Source organism: Rhea pennata, chromosome 7, assembly GCF_028389875.1.
Source record: "Rhea pennata isolate bPtePen1 chromosome 7, bPtePen1.pri, whole genome shotgun sequence".
NCBI classification, from domain to species: domain Eukaryota; kingdom Metazoa; phylum Chordata; class Aves; order Rheiformes; family Rheidae; genus Rhea; species Rhea pennata.
Genome location: NC_084669.1, coordinates 30,031,624 through 30,054,667, shown reverse-complemented (window position 1 = coordinate 30,054,667; position 23,044 = coordinate 30,031,624). Strand labels below are relative to the sequence as shown.

At 43.0% G+C, this 23,044-nt stretch overlaps 1 protein-coding gene across 1 annotated transcript in view; it reads right to left on the bottom strand.

Annotated features, from left to right (window-relative positions):
- The window catches only part of CDHR1 (cadherin related family member 1), a 45,742-nt gene extending 39,497 nt beyond the window's left edge, over positions 1-6,245 (bottom strand). Inside the window, exons 1-2 of the mRNA XM_062580001.1 lie at positions 6,185-6,245; positions 5,356-5,451 (exon numbers count right to left, since the gene is read on the bottom strand). Coding sequence (XP_062435985.1) covers positions 5,356-5,451; positions 6,185-6,245 — 157 coding nt within the window. The remainder of the gene's footprint in view (positions 1-5,355; positions 5,452-6,184) is intronic.
- Between the last annotated feature and the right edge of the window lie 16,799 nt (positions 6,246-23,044).

Sequence of the window (23,044 nt, the reverse complement as noted above, 5' to 3'; positions counted from 1 at the left end):
CCATGATGGCAGTGCCCCATCTTACTTCATTTTCAGCCTAGATTTATTCACAGCCAATTTTTATCCACATGCTCTGAGCCAGCACTGCCCTCTTGCTGAAGAGACACTCTCCCTTGCTGCTGCCCAGTGCTCAAGAATCGGCCCTTCGCAGCCAAGTTAAACAGGCCAAACACATTTTGGACTCATGTTCAGCTCTCCTGGTCCTCCTCTGCCACCGCAGCTGACATCTGTTAACAAGATGCTGAGAGGGACCTCCATGGGCATGCTCCCAGGCAAGTATCTCTGTTCCTAATGTCACAGAAAATACCAGCTAGCCAGGGGCTATTAGCCCGCTTGTTCCCCTACCTAGAAAGGCAACGAACAGCTGCTAATGCAAAGCCTACAGATGGCTGCTTTACACTGCAAGTTCACCCTGAGCAAAGAGGATCTCAAGCTTCTGGAGAACATGGATCATGCACTAAGACTACCTCAAAAACTACCCCTTTTCTATTCACTACCAATTAATCCTGTTTTCTGAGCTGCTTCAGCTCCCTTCCTGCATCACTGCCGTGGCTGCCACCACACTGTGTTGACTGATGAAGGAGAGATATGGCCACAGAGCAGCAGCGCGAAAGCCAGGAGCAGCTACACCACAAGCTGAATCTCATCACTGAGGCTGTAACCCTGTGTGGCCGGGGGAGGAGGAAACAGTGGCAAGTGCTCACCCGTGGGCCCAAAACACCAACCCACGGTGGTGGCCTTGTCGGACCAAGGAGAAGCAATTTGAGGCTGATGTCCTGACGTACCTACAATTTCTGTTAAAAGCATCAAAGCAAAGGACAAGGCTGTATGACCTGCAAGTGTCAGTGTATCTCTGTCAAAGGCTGCTCTGCAGGGGGTGCTCCATTTTGCCTGGCGTGAGCTCAGCTACAACGATGCAGAAGATGGGCTGTATTTAACAACCCAGTTTTGGCAGCTCTTACCTCTCCTAGGGGCAGACTTCATTTTCTACAACAAGGTGAGTATTTTTGTGTCACTGGCTTTAAAACAATTTGGCCTTTTTGGAGTCATCTGAATGTGAAGTCTTGGTGGGTCTCCAGATTTCAAGACAAAGTTTGCATTAAAACGTCCATGTCCACATGGACACCAGGACCACACCATGTAGTGTGTCTAGTTAGCAAGGAACTGTAATTTCTTTCACTCAAAAATATTTTTTGGTTTGGGAAACAAATTGTGTGCGGAAGACACTCCTTGCAGGTTCAGCTATGCCTATGATGGAAGAGATAAAGAAATACATGTGGGAGACAGCAGAGTGCCAGTGTGGGATTTCTGAGCATTGAAGGAAGGACCAGGAAATATGACAGCAGGGACTGTTACCAGTTTGGGAACCATCAGCTGGGTCAAGGAAATAGAAATGGAGAAGGTGTGCCAGATACCAAAGAGTATGAGGCAGATCTCCACAGTCAAGAGAAGACAGTGGGAAGGAACCAGACCAGGAGCATATAGGAACAATAAGGGAAGCTTGAAGGGTGGAGGGATCTCAAGTGGTAAATAAGCCACCTGGTAAGCAGCCAGGAGTTGTAGCTTTCACCACAAGGAAGAATTGGGGAGAGAGTGCACATTTGCTGGCATAGAGTAAAATGGAAAAGAAAAATGCAAGAATGAGAGGCATGCAAAGATCTCCAGAGCTCAGACAACGCTTGGACTTTGGAAAAGTAATGAACTTCAGCCTCACAACTGTGCTTCAATCCCTTGCTTCACAGCTGTTCTCATTGCCCGCTATGGCAGCTTACAGGGATTAATGAGGCAGGATGAAGCAAACAACCTGAAATAGCATCCTGCACAAGCCCTAAGACCTTGATTAGGGGCACATGTATATTTTGTATGTACACAGGCAACTCTCAGCAAAGAGCTAATCACCAAATATCCCCACCTGCTCTGCCCAACAACCACATAAACTGCAACTGGTGTTTCAGTCTATAACTTTTCCCATTCTTCTTAAATTTAGCACTGGGAGAGGCTGCTGCTCTGCTGATGGCCCTTCTCATTTCAATGGGGTCTCATGCTCTGGGCCTCTAAACAGGATCTGGAAATATGCAGACAGCGCCAAACTTTCACATAGAAATGGCATTTGCTGTGTTTATGATAATTTATGGCACTAGATATGTAACATGACAAATCATCACTATCTTAAGTAGGAAGTACATTAAAAATGAAAAGAAGGTCAAGTTAAGGATGATATGGTCAAAAGACTCCTTTTCCTGAATTTGACGCATTCTTGCAGCTGCAGCATTGCAACTGCTCTTTCTGCAACCACATACATAGCCCATCTTCTCCTCTCTCAGTGCTCCAAGATGTTGGATGTTTCCTGCCCACAGATGACTGGGAACCTATCACAGTATCACAACACTACCAACTGCTTATAATCTCAGCAAGGCCAAAGACTGTAAAAATTCCTAGAGGTTTATTTAAGCTGCTGTTCGTAGCATTGCTCAGATCAGACACTGGCTGCTGCTGCAGCACAGCCAAGGGAAGTATCCAACTATGACTCCAACTTTTAACTAAGCACAGAGAAGGCTTAAGAGCTATAAGCCTATTTCTTGCAATGCCTAAACCAACGCTGAGGCGATCCAGAGTCAAATGTATGGAAGTTTTAATTTCCTGGATTTGTCACCCAGGCACAGTAACACTGAAGCTGCTGTGTTCTGTGTGCCTTCCTCTGGGAGTCTTCCTCCAAAGCATCCCAGGAGGGCTTGCTGTGCTGACTTGGGCTGCAGGCAAGTCTATGGTGTTGAATTGTTTCTCATTCTGCCACTAGCAAAAGCTGGAGCTGGAAAGAAGCTTCCCAGATGATGAGAGGACTTCACAGTACTCCCAGACTTTAGTCAGGTTGGTTTAGGGATTACAGAGCAAAGCAGCACTGGCAATCGTGTGGCAAGGCCACCACACTGAGCTTTCTCAAAAGTAAGTTCTTATCTTAACCCCTTTCCAAGGGTTCTTCTAGGTCCTTTGTGAAGTTCCAGCCTAAACTCAACACATCCTAACAGTTCACCACAGAGAAACCTTTCTGGCAGCACCTTCAGGCCAGAATTTACTTCCCTCTTGTCTTCTAAAGCACATTTTTATACAGCAAACTGGAAATACAGACCAGCCAATGTAAATACACATTCTGGCTGAAGCTAGCACACAAGAGAAACAGCACTAAAGACCAAGCAGCTTGAGCTGTATCATGATAGCAACCAAAACATAAACTCTTCAGGGACCGCCATGTACTTAGTCTGGTTGCTAATGTTACAAAAGCCCTTGCTACCACATGTTTATCACTATTCTTACTCAGGCTGCTTACAGGTATGCTAACATAGGCTATGCTCCTCCACACCACCATTTTGCTGTGTAGGGATGTACACTCATTTTTTGCCTGCCTGCAGCTCCAAACCAGACAAGCTGGGTCCTGGCACTAGGAAATCACCTGCTGTGCTTCACTGCTGTTGTCAGTGCTGTCATCTGAGAGACTTCCTGCTAGGAAGACTGCGCTGCAGCTTCACATCGTCTTCAGCTCCCCATGCCCATGCAGGTGGCTGCAGGCTGGCCGCGCAGGCTGACAGCTGTGGCGTGGAGAGGCTGATGCTCTGTAAGTGCCTGGGAGCTGGCGCTGCACCAGGGACTGGGAGTCTAATGGCAAGTGAGTTTCACTGCCCGAGGTCTCAGTGCTGGAGCTGGCAGGCATCACCTCAGATGAGCTGCAACAAGGGTCTCGTTTTGTGCCTGGGACTGCCCAGCATTACAAGTCTCACCAACACTAGTAGACAAGTGGTTCCACTGGCTAATCTTATTCTAGAAATCAGCACAGCTGTCCTTATTGTAAAAGCTGAGCAAGTGTGATTTCCATGTGCATGAACACGGGCAAAGGTACCGCGCAAATCACAGCTTCCCCATCTGCCTCTGGCTTTTCCTCGTGCCACCGCGTTGCCGTTGGCCTTCAGCTGAGCTTTCCGCTTGAGCTTGACTGGGCTTACAGCAAAGCCCTGCTGCATCATAAGCAAGTTCTCCTCACGCTTGTCCACCCGATGCGTCACTTCTGCGCGGCGTGCTGCTTTCCAAGGCATTGCCGTCTCTCCCCCCCACCTCGCTGGCTGAAAAATTGCTCCCATTATGGCCCTGCTTCCAAACCACCCTCTCCTCGCCCCTGCTGTCTCAGTGTGGATCCTGGGTGGGATCTGCATCCCCAGGCCCAAAAATGAGACTCCGAGTGAACCCCAGACGGCCTCACCCAGTGGGGAGGCCGGGCACCCAGCGGCACCGCCAGGCCTTGCAGGGGCAGCGCTTGTTTTCCCTCTGTCCCACGCTCCGTCTCTGACCGGTGGGCCACCTCCGCGGCCGCGTCCTGCACGGCTTCACCCGGAGGGACGGCAGGCGCTCCTCCACCCGGGAGCGCCGGCAGGCTGCTGAGCCCGGGGAGCCCGCCTTCACCTCGGCCTCGCCGGGGAGCCAGGCCCCGGGGGCGCCGGGGGCACCCTCTGCCCAGCCGCGGCGCCTCTCGGCCCGGGCGGCTCCCACGCTGCTGCTCTGGGGCTCCCTTCTGCAACAGCTGAGCGCTTTTCTGATCTAGCTGCTCACAGCCGCAAACAAACGGCAGCAAATCCTAAAACAAAACCTCAGTGATGCATTTGTGCAGAGAAAAAAAGGTGTTTATCACGGTAATGTACTTTACATAAAAATTTGTATAGTTATAGTCCCCTCCACCCTGGGGAAACTATTGATTACAAACCACCTTTTTTGATTTCAGGTAAACTTTTCTTAGTGCAATCAAATTAAAAAAAAAGAACATGAATTTTCAATAATACAACCAAACCTTTTTTTTTTTTTTTTAAAAAAAGTCAAACATTTAGAGAAAGCAATTTTCACTCTAAGCAGAAACATTTTCTACCATCTGCACTGCAAACATGAAACACATAACAACTTTTTGAAGAAAAATCTGCCTCTTATTTTTCAATGTACAGCTTGCTTTGGGGCAAACAAAGTCTGAAAAAATTATTAGGAACCTTGCTTTCTTTGCATAAACATTTGCAGAATTGGTGATAAAACCATTATCACCAAGAATTTTTTTTTTTTTTTTTTTGATCTCAAAGGTCCGTGCTCTGGTACTGTGAATAGCTTAAGAGACCATGAACAGGAAAGCTGAAATACATGTTTTAAATTACACCTACAATTTAAACCTATCATTTGAAATTGAGGGCAATTAATACTTGGAGGGAAAAAAAATACATGCAAGGCCACAGTATGTAATAACACTTGCAACAAAATGTACTTTGCTAATCAAAAGGGCAAGTGGCTACAGTTTCTCTATTCAGTTAAATAAATAATTTTAATACTGACCAATGGGCGTGTCCTCCGAAAGGCTGAGAAGTGCCATGTTCCCGTTTGTGCTTCTGTCTCCATTATCAAAGAAATAGGGGGCATAATTTGCCTGAACTGCAATTAAAACAAAAGCCAAAGAAAAGTATTTCATAGATGGCAGTTACTTGGCTTGCTACCCTAGCTCTGAGTAAATTTAAGCTAGGTTGGGAACAGCATGAGTGCATAAGACATCAGTTGCTCTAAGGGACTTACAAACTTATATATGTACAGATATTTGTATTAAATTACCTGTACATGCTGCTGTACCAGTATTCACAAAGCAGCAAACAGAGAGTACAGTAAAAAAAACAAAGAACCATCATCCAGCAGTATGTCTCTAAGAAATCTCATTCAGTTCCAGCCAGTTTCACTGCAAAATTAACCTTTTCAGCCTGTAATGACTGCACACTTCTCCCCTACCCTACGCATGCGAGTCTGAAACTTTCCCAACGCCAACCTGACCCCATGTTCTAAACATATTCTCTCTTAAAAGTATGCCTACTGCATGAGCAATTAGCCATAATTAAATCATTACTTACTTGCTGCCAGACAACAGCAAAGTTAAAAAAAAAAAAACAAAAAACAGCAAATTAGTTGTCATTCTACTGACTGTTAAGAGATTCAAAATAGCCCATTTCAAACAAAACTGCAAGTATATAAGTACAGTGGGTAACATTTGCAAAGGGATCAGTCTCTGAGGAAAATATTTCAGGACCACATTACCACACTAGTAAGGATTACTACAGGATTTAAGGTTATGCTTGTATCCTCCTGTATTTTTAATTAACAAAGTGATTATTGTACTCACCCAGGCAAACGTGCACCAAACTGAGAAATAAGGAGGGCGTAAAATGCCTTATATGCGTCATTCCAATGAAGAAGGGGCCAAAGTCTTCTGTTTCAAGGGTTTTATTTTATTTTCTCTGAAGAGACTAGGAAAGTGTCCTTCAGACTGATGTAGTGGAGAAATGTGCAAGAGGCAGTAACAGATGTTAAGATGTTAAGCGGATGACACGTCTTAATTTCTGAGGAATTTAAAGAAGCTCCTTCCTACCACCTAATTAGACCAATTACTTTGCAGGGAGCAGTGGGACTCATTTCTGAGATGAGATTTGGAGGAATCAGTGTAACTCTCAGAGGTTCTGTTGTTAGTATTGTATTGGTGTTGCCTAAATGCGCAAGTCAGAGAGAAGGTAAAGCTGAAAGCTGTTTTCTTTCCAAACTCTGCCTTTAATTCTCACAGTCCTCTATATATTTTTAAAGCTGACAGAGGCTTTTTCTTTATTTTATATTTGGTAATCTTGAGAAATTACAAAGGAAGAAACTCTAAAACTCTAAAAGTTCTCTATTGCAATGCTTTTAAATGAGATAGAAGCTACACTTTCTTCCCGGCAGATGCAAGGTATTTACACTGGTGCTGAATGCACATACGGGGGGTGCAGGCGAGATGGGTGCAATTGCCTGGCAGCCCTGTCCCCGCACTCAGGCTCCATAGTATAGAAGGCCTCAGCAGTCAGAACCTGGTACAAATTTATAGCATACCTTATTCACTGGTCACCAAAACCACAGCATGAACGAATGACGGAGGAGACTGTGGGGAGACAAGTCTTTGCAGCAGACACATTGCTGTGAAGCTCCTGAGCATTCCCGCCATCTCTGTAGGCCCCTAGGACCTAAGGTGCTTCCGCGTGGATATGTCTGCCTGCAGAACAAGTTAGCTATAAGGCCTCCAGAAGAGGAACATGCAAATGTTTAGTGCAGAATATTAAAAAAAAAACTCATCATTCACATTGGGACTTGCCAGAGGATGGCATAGACAGCAAAAGCTTAAAAGGAAAGGGTTAAACAAATTCATGAAGATTATGTCCATGAGTGACTATCATACATGATGATACTGATGCAAACCTGGGCAAAAATAATCCTAAATTATTACCTGCTGGAAGCTGGGAAGTTATACCAGGGGAAGGATCACTCTGTATTTGCCCTCTTTCTCTTTATCCAAGCATCTCCTACAAGAGCAGACCTTTGGTGTGACTCTCTCTAACCATTTTTATACAGCAGCACTTGCGAAGACTCCATGTCAAACCAGCACAGTGACTTCAACAGTTCCCTATAGACCTCAGAAGAATCTGCAGCAAGCAACTAACAAAACCAAATCTACTGTTAATGCCTTTAAATTCACAGTACAGGGATCCAAAGCTGAAAACTGGGTGGAAAGGGGTTCACAAATAGAAAAAAAAAAAAAACACAAACTGTGATACAGATCTAACCCTGCTACCACTGTCAACAGTAGCACAGTACACCTGGCAAAAGCACAGAACTACACCTGCAAGGTGCCCAAGAAGCTCCATTGCTTTACTGCCAGCCAGAGGAGGCAGTGAAAACATCAGCCACTTGGGAAGCATGAGGCATGTGCAACACCTATCCTTCAAGAAAAACCATAAACAGTACCTAAACCTCCTCCTACGTGCCTCCTCAAGCCAGAACTGATAATACACTTTTCTACAGGGTATCTTCCTAAAAATGGTGGGGAGACAAAGTCAATAGTCAAAGTTAACACCTGCCTGTTCCCCTTGCTGCAAGCCCCAAGCGATCTAAATCTCTAGAGTCAGTATCTCCAAGGGAGCAAAACGTCTCTTGAATTTCAATGAGTTTGAGCTCTTAATCTCCCTAGAGTATGAAAATCCAGCTAGTACGCCTTTATGCACTTAGTTATACGCCTAGTACAGTTGAGCATCAATAGTCTGACAGATTTATTTTTCTCACAGAAAATATTCCTTCATCAAAGCTAATAGGATTGACAAAACTCAGCTCATTTTTATGATTTTCCTCCTGCCAGCTCCAGCCCGTCTTTCCTCCCTGCGCCTTCAAGAATCTTGGAGGAACCTGGGCCCAAACATGGTTACTTTTCATCATCCAAAACCCAGACTTAAGCCTAGAACTAGTCTCCATTAATCAAGTACAGCCAGCACAAAACAGGCTTCCATCAGTAGTGACAGTTGCCCCTTTCCTGCCTCTGCCTCCCAAAGGAATATGGAAATCCTGGGCCTCTCCAAGGTTTCTCAAGCTCAAAGCCCCACCTGAAATCTGCACCAAACCAGAACCAACAACAGATGCCAACACTAGAACTAAACACGTGGCCTTGAGGTGTTATCTACATCAGCCCTCACTCAGGCTACCAAGCTTGAATAAAATGCCAACATTAAAACAGTCATCGGTACAGCATCAGCACCACACGGTTGGGTGCTGAGGTGCAAAACCTGGGAAAGGGAGACAGCAGCACATGACCCTGGGAACAGCTGCTTCCAGAAGTCTCAGCCCGGAACAAAAAATACCGTACGACCACAGCCCCCATGCCAGGCAATATGTATAAGGAAGTTCTCGCCAGGAGAAGGGGCAGGCATACTCCCAAGAGTATCTGTCTCTAAGACAGCAATATCAATACAGAGCTCAGTGGTGCCTCCATGGGGAGAGTCGAAGGAGGCCTGTTCACAGCTGGCAATTTGCAAATGCCCTTATCCAGTCACCAGCATCCCAGCTGGCACTAATTTCCACCTAGGTTGGCGGTCTGAGCTGAGAGGGTAGACAGAGCAGGCATGCCAATAAATTATGCTTCCCACATTGTGGGTGGCCCTTCTACCTCAGAGCAATCACGTTAGAGCTGCCTCCCTGGGGAGTGCCTGCCTGGCACATAAATGTGAGATTTTGACTGTTCTGTATTTCAATCAGTTTTCTTACGCATACGCACACAATTTAAAAGTAGAAAGTGAAATAAAATTAAAGGAATAACAACAGAGAGATTAAATTATCTTCCACTCTCCTGCTCTGCTTTGTATTAACTAGGTATGCTCTTCAGATCTTATGCCTGTTTCCAGTGGAGTTAAAAAACCCCTCTATTTCAGACTCTGGATAGTTTTGATCAGTAACCAAGTTCATATTCATGTAGTAACAACTCAAGTCATTTTCCTTCCTATGCTCCTCCTCCTCTGCTGTGTAAATTTGACATAAAGAGTTATTCTGGAAAAGAACATTCAGTGATTTTTGTGTGCATGTATGTGTGTAAATAAAGTCAACATAAAAAGTGCTCTACACTTCATAGAAACCAGCATGTGCAGAAAGAGACCAAATCACACTGTGCTTTTCCCTCTCTAAATTACATGCTGACTAAAAGGAGCAGCTGGAGAGATCAGTGATACCTGGAGGCATTCTGCACAGAGCAATTTACTCAGAATTGCTAGATACAATAGCCACAAAGGAGAGATGTAGAGTCAGAGTCATTTTTAAGATCCTTCTCCTTCAAATATGATAGGGGTGTTTTAAGAACTCAGAACATAATCAGTAAGAACTTACTTACTATGGGTGGTGGGCAGAGGAAGGGCAGAAGGGTGGGCTCGAGACATGTAACAGGTAAGGTAGACATATGCCGCACATGCCCCAAATTTGACAGAGCTGTGGCTGCAGCCAAGCCAATGTTTGCCCTCTGAAGAGTCAGGTCACCAGCAAGTCCCATGCTGTCATGCAAGTGAGAATTGTTCAAGTTGGGGATAGAGGGACAGTATAGTGGTTATCACGTCTGCTTTACATGCTGAATGGTCCTGGGTTGAAACCCCAGTAGAACCAGCATCAGGAAATCTTAGGGAGGTTGGACTAGATGATCTCCAGAGGTCCCTTCCGACCTTACTGATTCTGCGAGAGCAAAGCTGTTCTCCAAATATTTTATCAGCAGCAGCATGTGCTGAGGTACAGTAAATGCAACAAATCCACACTGTTGTTGGATGTTAGCTTTCTGACCAGGACCTGGGCAGGTAATAGCACTCTTCATTTCAGCAAAGCTGAGTCAGTATGAGCAGATGGTTAAGATAAAGTTAAGCGTGCAGTTCCCTCCCAACAAAACCTCATTAAAAACCTCGCCCATACAGCCTGCATCACCACTTCCGCTCAAAATCCCCAGGATGATGATTTATACTGGGGCACAGCATCATCACTGTCCACCAACTTCCAATACTACAGAGCATAAATGATTGCTCTATAAATCCCAGAACAACTGTCAATGACTATTTTGGATGACTGTTTTCATATTTTAATTATGAAGAATTTTACCCAAACTACCCTTTGCATTTTCCTAACACAGCACAACAGAAATACAGTTTCTGTCTGGCTTCTGAGAGGCCAGTGCTGAGCCAATTTGATGGCGGGAGAGCAGAGCCTAAAGTCCCTTCAATCTCTTCACATTCTGCCACTATCTCCGTGTTTTGAATTACCACCTATAGGAGGTGAAATACTATTTCACAGTAGGAATAACTAAGTAACACAAGCAATGCCTGCTCGTTACAGCAGGAAGAACAGAGGAAGTTTTATGACTTACTTATATAGCAGATAAAGGGCCTGGTCCATCAACACGATCGGCAGAATACGTAATCGTTAAGCATGCTATCGCCCACTGCGGTACTTTCCGTCAGAGCTGTTGTGGGGCTGCGATGAGAGTGGTTGACATGAATATGCCAAATTGATAAAATGACCTGGAATTTTGGATAGCCCCGTAAGATTCAAACGTAAGCCAATAAAGACCTCTTTCTCTCCCTCACTATGTTATTCTCTTGGTACTAATTGAATGAGTTTAGCACTTTTACATCTGAAAGGTAAAATGATCTCACAGTTAGTTTTGACCCACGAGGTCTAAGTTCAGTTTTCATCTCTGTCACTGACAAAGTACAAATAATCAGCCCAAGATCATTAAATTCACATTAAAGACATCAAAAGACAGTGTCTGTCATCAATGATTTTGGCCAAATTTATAAACCTCTCTCAACTCAGCTACAAGAACTGAAAGAAAAATTAAGAAGAGAGCAATCCACAGAAAGCAATACTGTACAGTTTGGTATGAAGAGTAGAACAACAGGAGTCATAACTCAGCTGTTTACGCACCTCTTCTATATTACAGTTCCACTGGACAACCTCAGTAGCACACAGGAGAAAGGTAAAAGCCTGGATAAAACACATATTCTGAAGAAAACTGGTAATTCAACTGTTTCAGAAAGACATTCCTCTCCTCCCCCCAAAAGAGGGGCCAAAGAAGAACATTATTCCTTCTTGGGAAGAAAACACATGTTTTTGAGAAGTGACTACAAGTGTCTGTGTTATTTCTACTTGAACCCCCTTGAAGTGTCCTGGATTGGATAACAAAAATGAGAGTGCCTAAAATGGCTGCCTGCCAAATTGCTGGACAAAGTCTGGGCAAACAAATAATTAAACTCACATTTGAATTGCAATTTTTTTGAAAGGATGTAGCCTGTCACCTTCCTCCTTGATACAAAAAATCATGGCAACAAAAGTCACAGCATGAGAAGGCTTTATTTCCTCTCAAAAGCCAGGTTTCTTGGAAGTTGCTTAATTCTTAGGTGTTAGAAGTCCTTTTTTTTCCTCCTTTTTTCCTCTTTGTTTTTGAGAATTGCACACCATTTTAGACTGTGATCTACTTTTGATCCATTCTGTCCATTAATAAACCAGACAGCTAATAAATTAAAAAGACTGGAAGACTGGCACATTAAAACTTTTGCCTTGGGCTTTGACGAAGTGTCTTAACCATTATGACTAGTCAAAAATTTCCGGTCATCATTTGCTTCTTTTTCTAATACGGAAATCACTTTTTGACCTTAAACACTTCTGTCTTCTTTTTTTGGAAAATGTTCATATTGGCTTGAAATCATACTGCTATTTCAAATATTTTAGTATTTTACATAAATATTTTCCTGAATATTATTCCACAGAGAAACCGAAAATTTCAGGGGAAATGCAAACATGGATTCCATCCAACCCGCTCTAGGGAGAAAAACTCTGGTTTTCATCCTGCTCTACTGACCGTAAAAAGTGAGACCCTTGCCCCTGTTCCAGCCATTTGTAAGGCGCAGGCACGCGCTTCATGCAGCTCTCTTACAGCCCTGATGCAATGCAAGCAGGAGCGGAAGGACAGAAAGGGATATTTGTGGTGGGAACAAGCAGGAAAGCCAGAGAGATCACTGGCTCCTTCCAGCTCTGCACTGTCTCCTGTTCACTGCGCACAAGTTATGTTTTACGCACACCCTCCAGCCTCACGGTGCTGATCTCATATTTGATCCAGAGCAGTTAGTCTCTCTTATCCTTTCAGATTTACCTTTTTCTTCCCCCGGCAAGCACCTCCTTCATTAGCCCTCTGATTATGCATGATTACAGCCTCAACACACCTGGTCAAGTACAATTATGAGGAAACCTCCTGCAGGAGGGGAGCAGCTCCGAGGCCCTGTGGAGGTCTCGCCCCACCTGGCGTCCCATGGACATGCAAGGGCAGGCATGCCTTCCCCAGCCCGCGGGACCAGCATTCCCCCACAGCGCCGTGCCCAACTCTCCATATGCCACGAAAGCTTCACATTGTCAGAAATTTTTGAAGGATTGCTGGAATAGATTAATAAAAAGAAAATATGTCCCTGAATAATCACAAATCCTCTGCCCCCTGCTGTTTCAGAGCAGTCTCACTGTTAAATGTGGGATATCCACGCACAGCTCTAGAGATATGTAAAGTTCCTTTGTTCAGTTCTGAACTTCCTCCAGGTTATTTTTATGTATCCCATATAAACTTGACAGATACAGCAAAAAATATACCAGGAAACTTCTCGTATTTTCCAAATGGATAGCAAGGCTTACTAAGAGAAAACCAAGGTACATAGCCATAGAGCTCCTCTCACACCCACTGGAAATGTTCTTCATAATCATAACAAATTCTCGGGTAACAGGTTTAAAAAGCAAACAAAAAAAGAACCAAAACTGGAAGTCTACCTGCAGTAAAAACATTCACCTGTGTTGGCTGCCACTGCCATGAAAAGGTAGAAAGAAGCCAGAAGTCTCATTCCAACAACAGCCAGTGAACTGTTCTCATGAAGTTACAAGCCAGAGCTTGAAGGAGGAAATACTTGCTTTATTGTTTAAACACACGCAGAGCAAGGCCACGTTATGGAGGAGTGTACGGTCAGTACTTCAGAAATAAAGCGAGTTTTTCCTGTCCCTAGCTCCTCAAATTGCTCGATAAAACGGAGTCAGAATAGAATTCTCCCCTGCTTGGGGAACATTTTAAAGGCCAAACTCTACACATATACCTAAATGTAAAACCTATTTTCCTTCTCTGCAGGCCCCAATTTACTGGACTTTTGATAGTATTTCTGCCTGGCACAAACCGAAAGAAATAACTCATTGTACTGCATCAGGAACCAACAAAAGTCACCCGGGCGGCAGAGCAAATATGCCAAGGTAATAGTCTAAGAACAGGAGGTACCTGAAGGCTCTTTAGGGCAAACTGCCAGTCACCTTGAAAACCCAGTACCACTATTCTGCAGAGTCAGATAGCCCTGTTATTTCGTAAATTGCGCTACGTGTCATGCTACAGTTTTAGACAAAGCTCCAGGAGGTCATTAGGGAAGCACACACATCATGTCCCTATCTCCAAAGCAACTAAGAAACATCAATGGGAGGAAATCAGAGAGAAAGCATACAGCAAATACCTAGCAATCTCAGCATTACCCTACTGACTTTCAAACAGATACAGATGTCAAAGTGCTTCCCAACAGACCAGACTTTTTTTTCCAAGTAGGTGAATTTGGGCAAAAAGAAACACTGTATTCTTTCTATAGGAAAAAATACTAATCTGCAAAATAAAAACCTCGGATCACTTGCCTGCATGGTTTATTGTGAATTATACAATCATTCACTGTTGGTGGTCACAAAGAAAGTCTGGAAGAATTCCTGGGAAGGAGAAGAAACTCTCCCAGCGCTTCATCTCACATATGCCTCCTCCTGGTTGCAGTTGGCCAAAGGGTGTTTTAGAATTTGCAAAAAAGGCTCTGTGGGCAATGAGGGAAGGGAGAACATTTGCCACAGTAGCTCAGTAATGAAAGCTCCTGCTAAGCCACCTTTCTACCTTACAAAATATTGAAGAGCACTGCAAAAATCCATTTACAGTTCAGTAACCTTGGTCTTTTAGAAGCTATTTATCATTGACAAAGATCACGCTACTCATTTTACTTTTTTCAGGGATAATAAACCGAGAACAGTCCCTAGACTATCCTGGTATATTTATCTGCCCTATATTCACTTTGGCAGCATGACCACTGATAGATGTGGTGCTGTGGAGCATGACACAGACCTGTTTGAAAGAGGCCATTTAACAGCAGACAGATAGTCCAAGTTATTTATGCAAGAACTACTATAGCTCATTGTTTTGCCTGTAGAAATAGCACATATATGTCATAGTCTGTACAGTTGGGGTATGAATAATGAATGAATCAAGATTTTGCAATTTAGTCAGTGTAGCTGAGGAAAGTAATGGGACTTGTCAAGGCAAGGCAATAAAATGCTCGTGTTATCTCTGTAAGTCTTCTGGCTAGCTTACGTGCCACGGACATCACTGTACAGACACTCTGCTTACAAGACAATAGTATAATTTTATGAATGAGAGAACATATGAAAATTAAAGATGCTCCTTTCACTGCCACACATAACCAAAGGCAGCAGCTGAGTATAGGAATGGCACATGCAAAGATAATAGGTGAACTACAGCCTTGGCCACAGGACCAGCTCTAGACAGAAGCATAACTTCGCTCTCAGTGGTGGAGGGAAGGATGAGCAGACCCTGGATTTTATGCAGCTAAATGCTCTGCAACATGGTTGCAGAGGGGTCTGCCTGTGGCTTCTTGCTAAGAAGCAAGGCATATGCCTCCACCGTTCTCCAGAAGAGTGGTGCAGAGACTCCACCAGAGAGTCCTTCTGCTCAACAGCTCTCAGACTAGGCCCTGGGGAACTTACCGAGGTACGTTATCTTGCGAGGACTGGGAGGTTCAAATGGCTGAGGTGACCCTCCACATTCACTTAGGAACTCAGTAACAAGATGAAATCTGAGTAACTGGAGAGCCTCTTATACCACAGTAGTGCTTGTCCTTAACCTAAGAAACAAACTACATTTCAACAAATTGTAATTTAGAACAAGAGGACTAAATATTCAATTTTGAAGTAATCCTCAAAAACACATAGGACTATCACCATATACAGTCTCCAGCAACTATCTAGTCTTTGACTGGACAGACTTTTACATGATCAATAGCCTGTAAGTATATTGGTTCTCAGAGCTGTCAAAACAAGTAGTTTAACCTGGCTAGAGCCAAAGCCAACCTCATGCCTACTAGCTCTGCATACAAGCAGTGTGCCATTACCTTCTCCTCCCAACTCCTTCCAGTACTTATCTCAAGGTACTGTTATAACTTTTTACAACAACCTGTTAATAAAATAAATCAATAGAGCTATTTGGAAAGAATCCCAACAACATGTGTTAATCTAAAGAATGGATAAAATATCAGGGAACAGCCTTCCACATGTGGTAATTGCAGGATTCAGATCGTGATTATGTGACTTAGCAGATCCAAAAGTTATCACAGTGAAGGCTAAAATCCAAACTAAATGTCAGAAAATTCCCTATTCGTCCTGTGACTTTGAGATGATTATATGGTACTTTTAAACAGAGATGCTTGCATCCTGTGACTGAAATTGTCCTTAGTACAAAAAAAGATGCCTAGAAATAACAAATACAACGCCCTGCTATTTTACAACTGGTCTTTCTAACAGTCTGGAGTCTGGTCTGTTTTACAGACTTAAATTCCTGGAGTCAAAATATTTCAGCACAAGGAGAAAAACTTGGGGAAATTCAGAGAGCAGAGGAATTGCTCCGAGATGAGATCCGACACAGATAAGGAATAGGTGGGGGACAGTGAAGCCAGGAAATGTAAGATGACTTTTCCAGATAGTGAGAACACGAGGAAGACCTTGAACCAGAAACTGTAAAAACATGTCAAGAAACAGAAGAAAAACATAGAAAGATGGAGGAGAAAAGAGAAAGTGGTTTTGTGCAATAGACAGAAAAAAAAAGTGCAAAGCACATTTCAAAATAAAATTGCATTGGAACAGTTGACTTAACTTCTCAGACTTCAGGATCTGTTTTCAAAACTGGTCAGTCTTGACTTTTCTCTGTGAAAGTCTAGGGGAATTCCTTTCAAAGATTATCAAAGACTGAGTTTACCAGGTTAAGGGCAACTATATTCATATTGCTTTGCTAGACATAACTTCATCTCAGATTTTCATCTCTCTTCACCTTTCACCCATCAGAGATTTTTATGGAAGAAATAAGAGGAATTGGTACATGTTTAGTTAAGCCAAAGGATAGGGCTTAATTGTTAACCTCAGTAAATTCAAAAAACTTCAAGATAAGAGTCTAGTGACATTGCCACCGTTTGTTGTCTCCCAAGTAATGAAAATTTAATTGAAGAGTTAGTAAGTATTTTATAGAGGGACTTGCAGAGGGACTTTCATCTCATTCAGAGGTTTGTTTTGTTTCAAACCATCTCAACGCTTCTCTAAGAGCATTTGTAAACTGATGGAGTTCTTCGTGCTTTTTTGTATGAAAGTATCTTCCTTCCCAGGCATGGGGAACTTCCAAGATGCAAATAGGTTTTAGCATTTCTCAGTGCAAACAGCACACTTGCACCACACAGCATCCACTGATTGTGACACAGGCTCTGCAACAACACAAACGAGAACTTTTGTCTCAGGAGTCCATGTAGCAAAGATGGTATTTTCCAGTATGCTCCAGTCTTGGGAGCTGATTCTGAAAACATGTTATAGAGATTTGATTTTCAGAGATCAGGGCAAGCTATATTAGCAGAAGACTAACCAAACAGCACCTCAAGAACATGTCTTTTCCCTGCTACAATTGGGATCACCACTGATGACCAAACAAAATCACTGAATCTAGTAGCACTTTACTGAATGACCTCCAAGCGTCACCTTGCCTGTCAGGTCAGGGAAGCCCTGCTACTGTTTAACTTCTATACTAGAGGTCCTACCACCCCAGGAAATATTAGTTACTTTGACCACACTACACTTACCACAATTGCACATACACATTGGTGCTGCTTGCAGATCATACTACTGCCTAGTGGACAGCTGATCACAACCAGCCCTTGAGCAGGCATTCTTACGTACACTGAACTTTTGAATGTTTGGGTTTGGATGTCTCCCTTGCAAGCTTTAAATCTTCTCCTGCAAGCACCTGTGCTGTACTGCCAGCTGAGGCTAACCAGCTCTTGAACTAACATGCCACGAGCACAGTTCAAGTCTCTGACAGAAAGTGGGCTTGGTTTGACAAGTACTTGCAATCATGGAGATTTTGAGTGTGTCAGGCTGCAAAAGATGGACAAATTATGTTTAGTTTAGCATCCCCCAGACACACAGTGGCCTGATTTATCTGATTACGTTTTCAAAGGCTAGCCAGATGGCATTATGGCTGTAAGGTGCTTATCTTACAGCAAATCCCTGTCCTTATCCATTTCCTCATGAAAGAGGCATCAGACTGAAAAAGTAGAATTAATCCCACACCTGAAGATACTTGCAGGCAATGTCTCTGAAACACATACTGGCATAAGAGATGAATGATGAATTGGCTAAACCCATTTCCAGACAACTGCTCTTTCAGGAGAGAGACTCCTACCACTAATACACTGAAAACACAGAAGTCACTTCTGCACCCACAGGATCTTAGACTGAAGTATGATGAGACGATCCCAGCATTTCCAGAATCAGCACAGCTGGTCAACTAAGCAGTGCCTGCCCTTCTACAATGCGAAGGGCTACCAAGAACCAGTGACAAGTGAGTTGGAATCAACACTATTCCTTGTGTCATTTAATTTGCACAAGCAAGGAGCTCTCTTTGCTTCCCACTAGTACTTAAAATAGTTGATGACCTCTGCAGAAGAACTAGTTGTGACAGAGACAACTACTCAGATCTAATGGAAAGAGCTGGCTGCTTTGGGGAAAAAGACTGACCATAAGAGTGTTTTCCCCTCATCTTCCTCAAGTGAGGGGAGAAAGTCATTGCTAAGCTTTGGACAAATTCTTCTTGGAATAAGCTTCAGTGAAAAGTGGATAGGAACTCCAATCTGCATTTACCATCTGGCAATGCTTTCCTGCGAAGTGGCAAATGGGACTGTACCAGATGAGATTTGCAAACTTGATCCAATGGCCCTTTAAGTCTCAGTGAGTTTGGAGAACAGTAGTTATCCTGTAAGAGTACTTTCATGAGACAGAGCTACAAGAGCAGAGGTTTAACCCTCTGCTTTTGTTTCACATGAACAAGTCTAGTATAATGAGATAGGATTTTATTTTTCTTGAGCAAACATAAATCACAAGAAGTTGCCATCCCAGCCCACACTTGGGCTTGACAAAAATTCTTCAGAGAAAATTTTGCATTCTTCAACTGGAGACAGACCTTGACATCATTTGGGGGCCAAACAGGCTAGGGAGCTCATTTTGTATGAAAAAACAGGCAATTATTTTTAATACCCATTCTGAAGCAATGGAAAACCTCAAAACTGCCCTAATATTCCCTGTCAGCAGCAACGTTCTTCCTGTGCTCCTGACAATTGCCTGTCACAGGGCCATATCAGACAGACTACTTTGGTGTCAGTTGGTGGAGCGAGGGTCACACGGCTCACTCAGTTGAAAAGGGCTCCATCAGGATCCATCATCTATGCTGGTAGGCACAGAGATGCTTCAAAGATATCTTTATTGGAAGTTGAAAGCTGTGCAATTCTCATGCTCAACAGCTGAACGCACACAAGAACACAAGATACAGACAAATGCATCTGTCAGCTCAGACAAGCTTGATTTACTTCTTTATACAAACACACACCTTTATACTTGAAAAAGCCACTGAGTAAACATTTTCTCCTCAGGTAGTGCCAGACATATATAGAAGTGAAAGGAAAGCAAAAGGAAGAACAGGCATGTTATAAGTGGAGCCATGATCAGACTATAGCTCTGTTCTACCACATGGGGAAAGTGCCTCAGGAAACAGCAGTCAAACTTCTGTTGAAGAATCACTTTCAGGTGCTGACACATCAGCTCCAGGTTCCTCCAGGCCAGGTAAGAAGCCTGCTTCAGAAGCAGTCACATCCATGCTGAAATAGCCTGATAATTCCTGCTTCAGTTTCAGTCACAAGTAGGGCCTCAAACAAGCAGTATTTTTCATCTGAATAGCCCTTTTACCTTATATTGAGGCCAGTCTGGGTAACGAGGTGAGTAAAAATACTCACAAGTGCATCAGAGGATGGGCCTTTGGGGGATTCAGGAACAGAATATCTCTGTAGTACTGCTAACGTTCTCTCAGATAGCAATAGCATAAGCCCCAGAGAACATTTTGCCTGAAGAAACTGATGTTTGTGGGGCAGGGAAAGAATCATCTAGCATTTTTCAGATCTAAAACAAATGTTTAAGTTCACATTAGAGAAGAGAATCCCCATACCTGTCAGCAGTTCTTTATACAGATCTGTAAACACACATGGCCGTATTTAACACAGTCAAACCCTGTTCCAAATCCATTTACTCTACAAAATCATATTTTACATTTACTTGTCACTTGTATTCTACAGATTTCTTCTGTGACCTACAAAAAAAAAAAAAAAGGAAAAAAAAAGAAACAAATGTATTTGCCCAGGGAGCAGCAGCAGAATATTCAAACAGTTCTTTCACCAACCTCCTGACTCAAAGTTTACAAGGACCTGAAGCTCCTTTTTCTTTGATATAAAACTGCTAGGCAGGGACAGCTCTTCAAAATTAGGAAGCTGATGGTCAGATCTAATCTCAAAAGCAATAGAAGTAATAACAAAGGAATGGCAGAGCCAGAAGTCAGTGCAATTGCTTGCTAAAATAGAAACACTGTCAATAAGAAAGCATAGCCACACATAAATGCCCATTAACTTTAGTCCTGGGAATTGCATTTGCCTGTGGGGGTTGTAACAAGCATATGCCTTTCCCCATTTAACTCCCTCAAATCACTGAAGGGCAATGAGACCATTGCTATCATAAAGAAATAATCTTAGGGAAACAGCAGTACTGAGTACTGAGAGTGCAAAGAGCTTTCCACACCTCGTATTTACTACAAGAAGAGCCAGGTTTATTAGCACCCAAGTAATTCTGGCTCAGGAACTCACCACAGGCACAGAAGTAGAAGCACGGGGGAATGGATGGGAGACATGAACGAAGATCCCAGTGCTTACTTATGACGTTAGCAGAAGGAGCTTCTGTTACTCTTATTCAGAGCTTTGGTATCAGTCTTAGCATTTGTTTTATTCATGCTCCAGCTTCAGTTTTGTTTATTCTGAGGTGTTACCACAATTCAAGTGCCTTAGAAGAACAGCTGCTCTCTAGCTTCAGGAGGAAAAAAGACTTAAATAAGTCTTAACACCTTCTCAGAACACTGTTTAACAACCACTTGATAACATTATTCTGAGAAGTTAAGGACAGACACCTTTGCTTTTAGGGCTTGATTTAAACCCCAGGGAAGATGCTGGAAGAAAAGTTATTGCCCTACTCGGATCTGGCCCTCCACCACAATGTTAACTATCTGCTTTCCTATTTTTTTCAGCTCTTTTCTATAAAGCCTGAGCTCCTTCCCATTTCCTAGAAATCTACTTCCAAGTGAATTGCAAGCACTGAGAGCAAAGGATTCAGGAACAAGGTCATCATGTGCCAGCTACAAACAAAATTTTTGTCTATATAAAATCATTAAAAAGGTTAAACAGACATATATACTGTATATATTGATACCGAGAAACAGTAACAGCCCTTTCCACCCTTTAGGCAATCCACAAACGCAAAACAAAGTGATTCTGAGGAAAGTTCTTCAGCAACCTCCTTCACCCTCTTGAGGGGAAAAACACGCAAGGTATGGTGCAGATGAATGGAACACAACTGACACAAGGCCCAGTGGCAGGCAGACAGCTTTGCCTGACCCTTCAGTTGCCAGGGCTAACATCAACAAGATAAAGGAGCCTGACAAAGAAAACATTACACCAAATGAAACTTTTCCTAAACAAAAATAATATACGCTCATGCCCAATTTGTGAAAGGAGAACCCTCAACCAAGTAAAGCACTGAATGTGTTGGCAAGCAGATGCCCTTCACCCTGCTGAGTCTACTCATTTCAACTGTGGAAGAGGTCCAGGAATCACTGGAGGACAAGGCTTGCAATATTTCCTTATTGCCATCAGAGTCATTTTGGGATTCATACCTGTAGGACAAGGATGGAAAGGAGAGAAAACAAGACATTTAATACTTAGATGCTTAGAATGGCACACAACTTCAATACGTGGAGCTGCCCCTTGTTTGTATGGGCAGGCTTAGGTGACTGGTGAGCTGAAAACAAAAGGGATATGAGGTAATCTTCTCCTCATTAGATTGCTGGAGATGACTCAATCCTGGCAGCTTTTCTTCCTGTACAGAGGGTGCATAATCACCAAAGGTACCACGATACTTGCTGCTGCTGTTGGCAGTGTCTGTAGACAGGTGAAGGTCTCACTGAAAAAGTGGCAGAACTACACTATTCAAAGTTCAAGTCTTACAGTTGAGACTTTACACAGCTAACTGTATAATATCATCCCCTTCATATCACCAGACACCAGCTTTCCTGGAAAAAAATCATAGGCTGACATTTGCACCAAGTATTTGCTTTCTCAGGCAGCAATCATTTTTGCTTTGGAGAAAGAGCTAAGTTTCAGGAAACAGAGATACTACAAAAGCAGTAGCCAGTATGGTTTGGTTATCTCCCTCTTTAGGAAGGGAACTGCACCCTTTTAAGCAGCTTTGCAACCACTTTTACATAGGTCTAGCAGAAAGAACAGAGCAGAGTAACACTTAAAAGCACTGTGCTCGCCTACAGATTATAGGAAGTCCCTTGGAAAAGAAAGCAACATGGAAATAAACATCACCCAGAATCCTAATAACAATTCAAAGCGCAAGCCTACATCATTTAGTTCCAACAGTGAACCGAGCACAAAACAAAACACTCGTGTGTTTAACTTCTGGCAATTGCTGCACTAGGCTTGTTTTAAGGTCTGTCCCAGTAGCAGTCAAAGATTCAAAACAAGCATTTTTATATAAGCAGATCTGTAACTGAGTTGAGCAGTGGTTTGCAGCATAAACAGAAGCAAAAAAAAAAAAAAAAAAAAGGCAATATCTGATTTAGGGAAGACTTGATGGTAGCCACAGGAGGTAGGCAACCTACTGGTAATTGTATGGTAATGGTAATAATGCCTATTGGTAGGCAACCAGTTAAACTGGGTACAGAGATCATCAGGTAATATTGCAGAGGACAGTATTTCAGAATCCCTTCTTGGAGATTTTTGTGGTGAATGTACAGGGTTTTAATAGGTTCCTTCATACATTTCTCCCCCAACTCAGAAGAGTACTACACTCTCCTAGGACACCAGTATCACTGTATTTTACCCATGGGAAATAACTGGCCTGTTTTTAAGGAGATATTCTAGTTTGGAAGCAGTTCTAATCAGGAAGGGCTTGTGCCCACTGCACAAGGAGGCCTGAAACACATGCTACATTGTCAGGCAGTGGAAGGTCCCTCAGACTGAAAAGTAATAGCTGTGCTTATCTCATGAGAGCTCAGTATTTTGGAAAAGTGACAGGTTCAGCTAAGACACAATCCATCTGCAGTCAAAAGTCACAAATCTTATATTTTTAAAGATTAATAAAAGGTACCAGCTAACTTTTTAACTTAGAAATTTTCTAAAATTTAAAATATTACTCT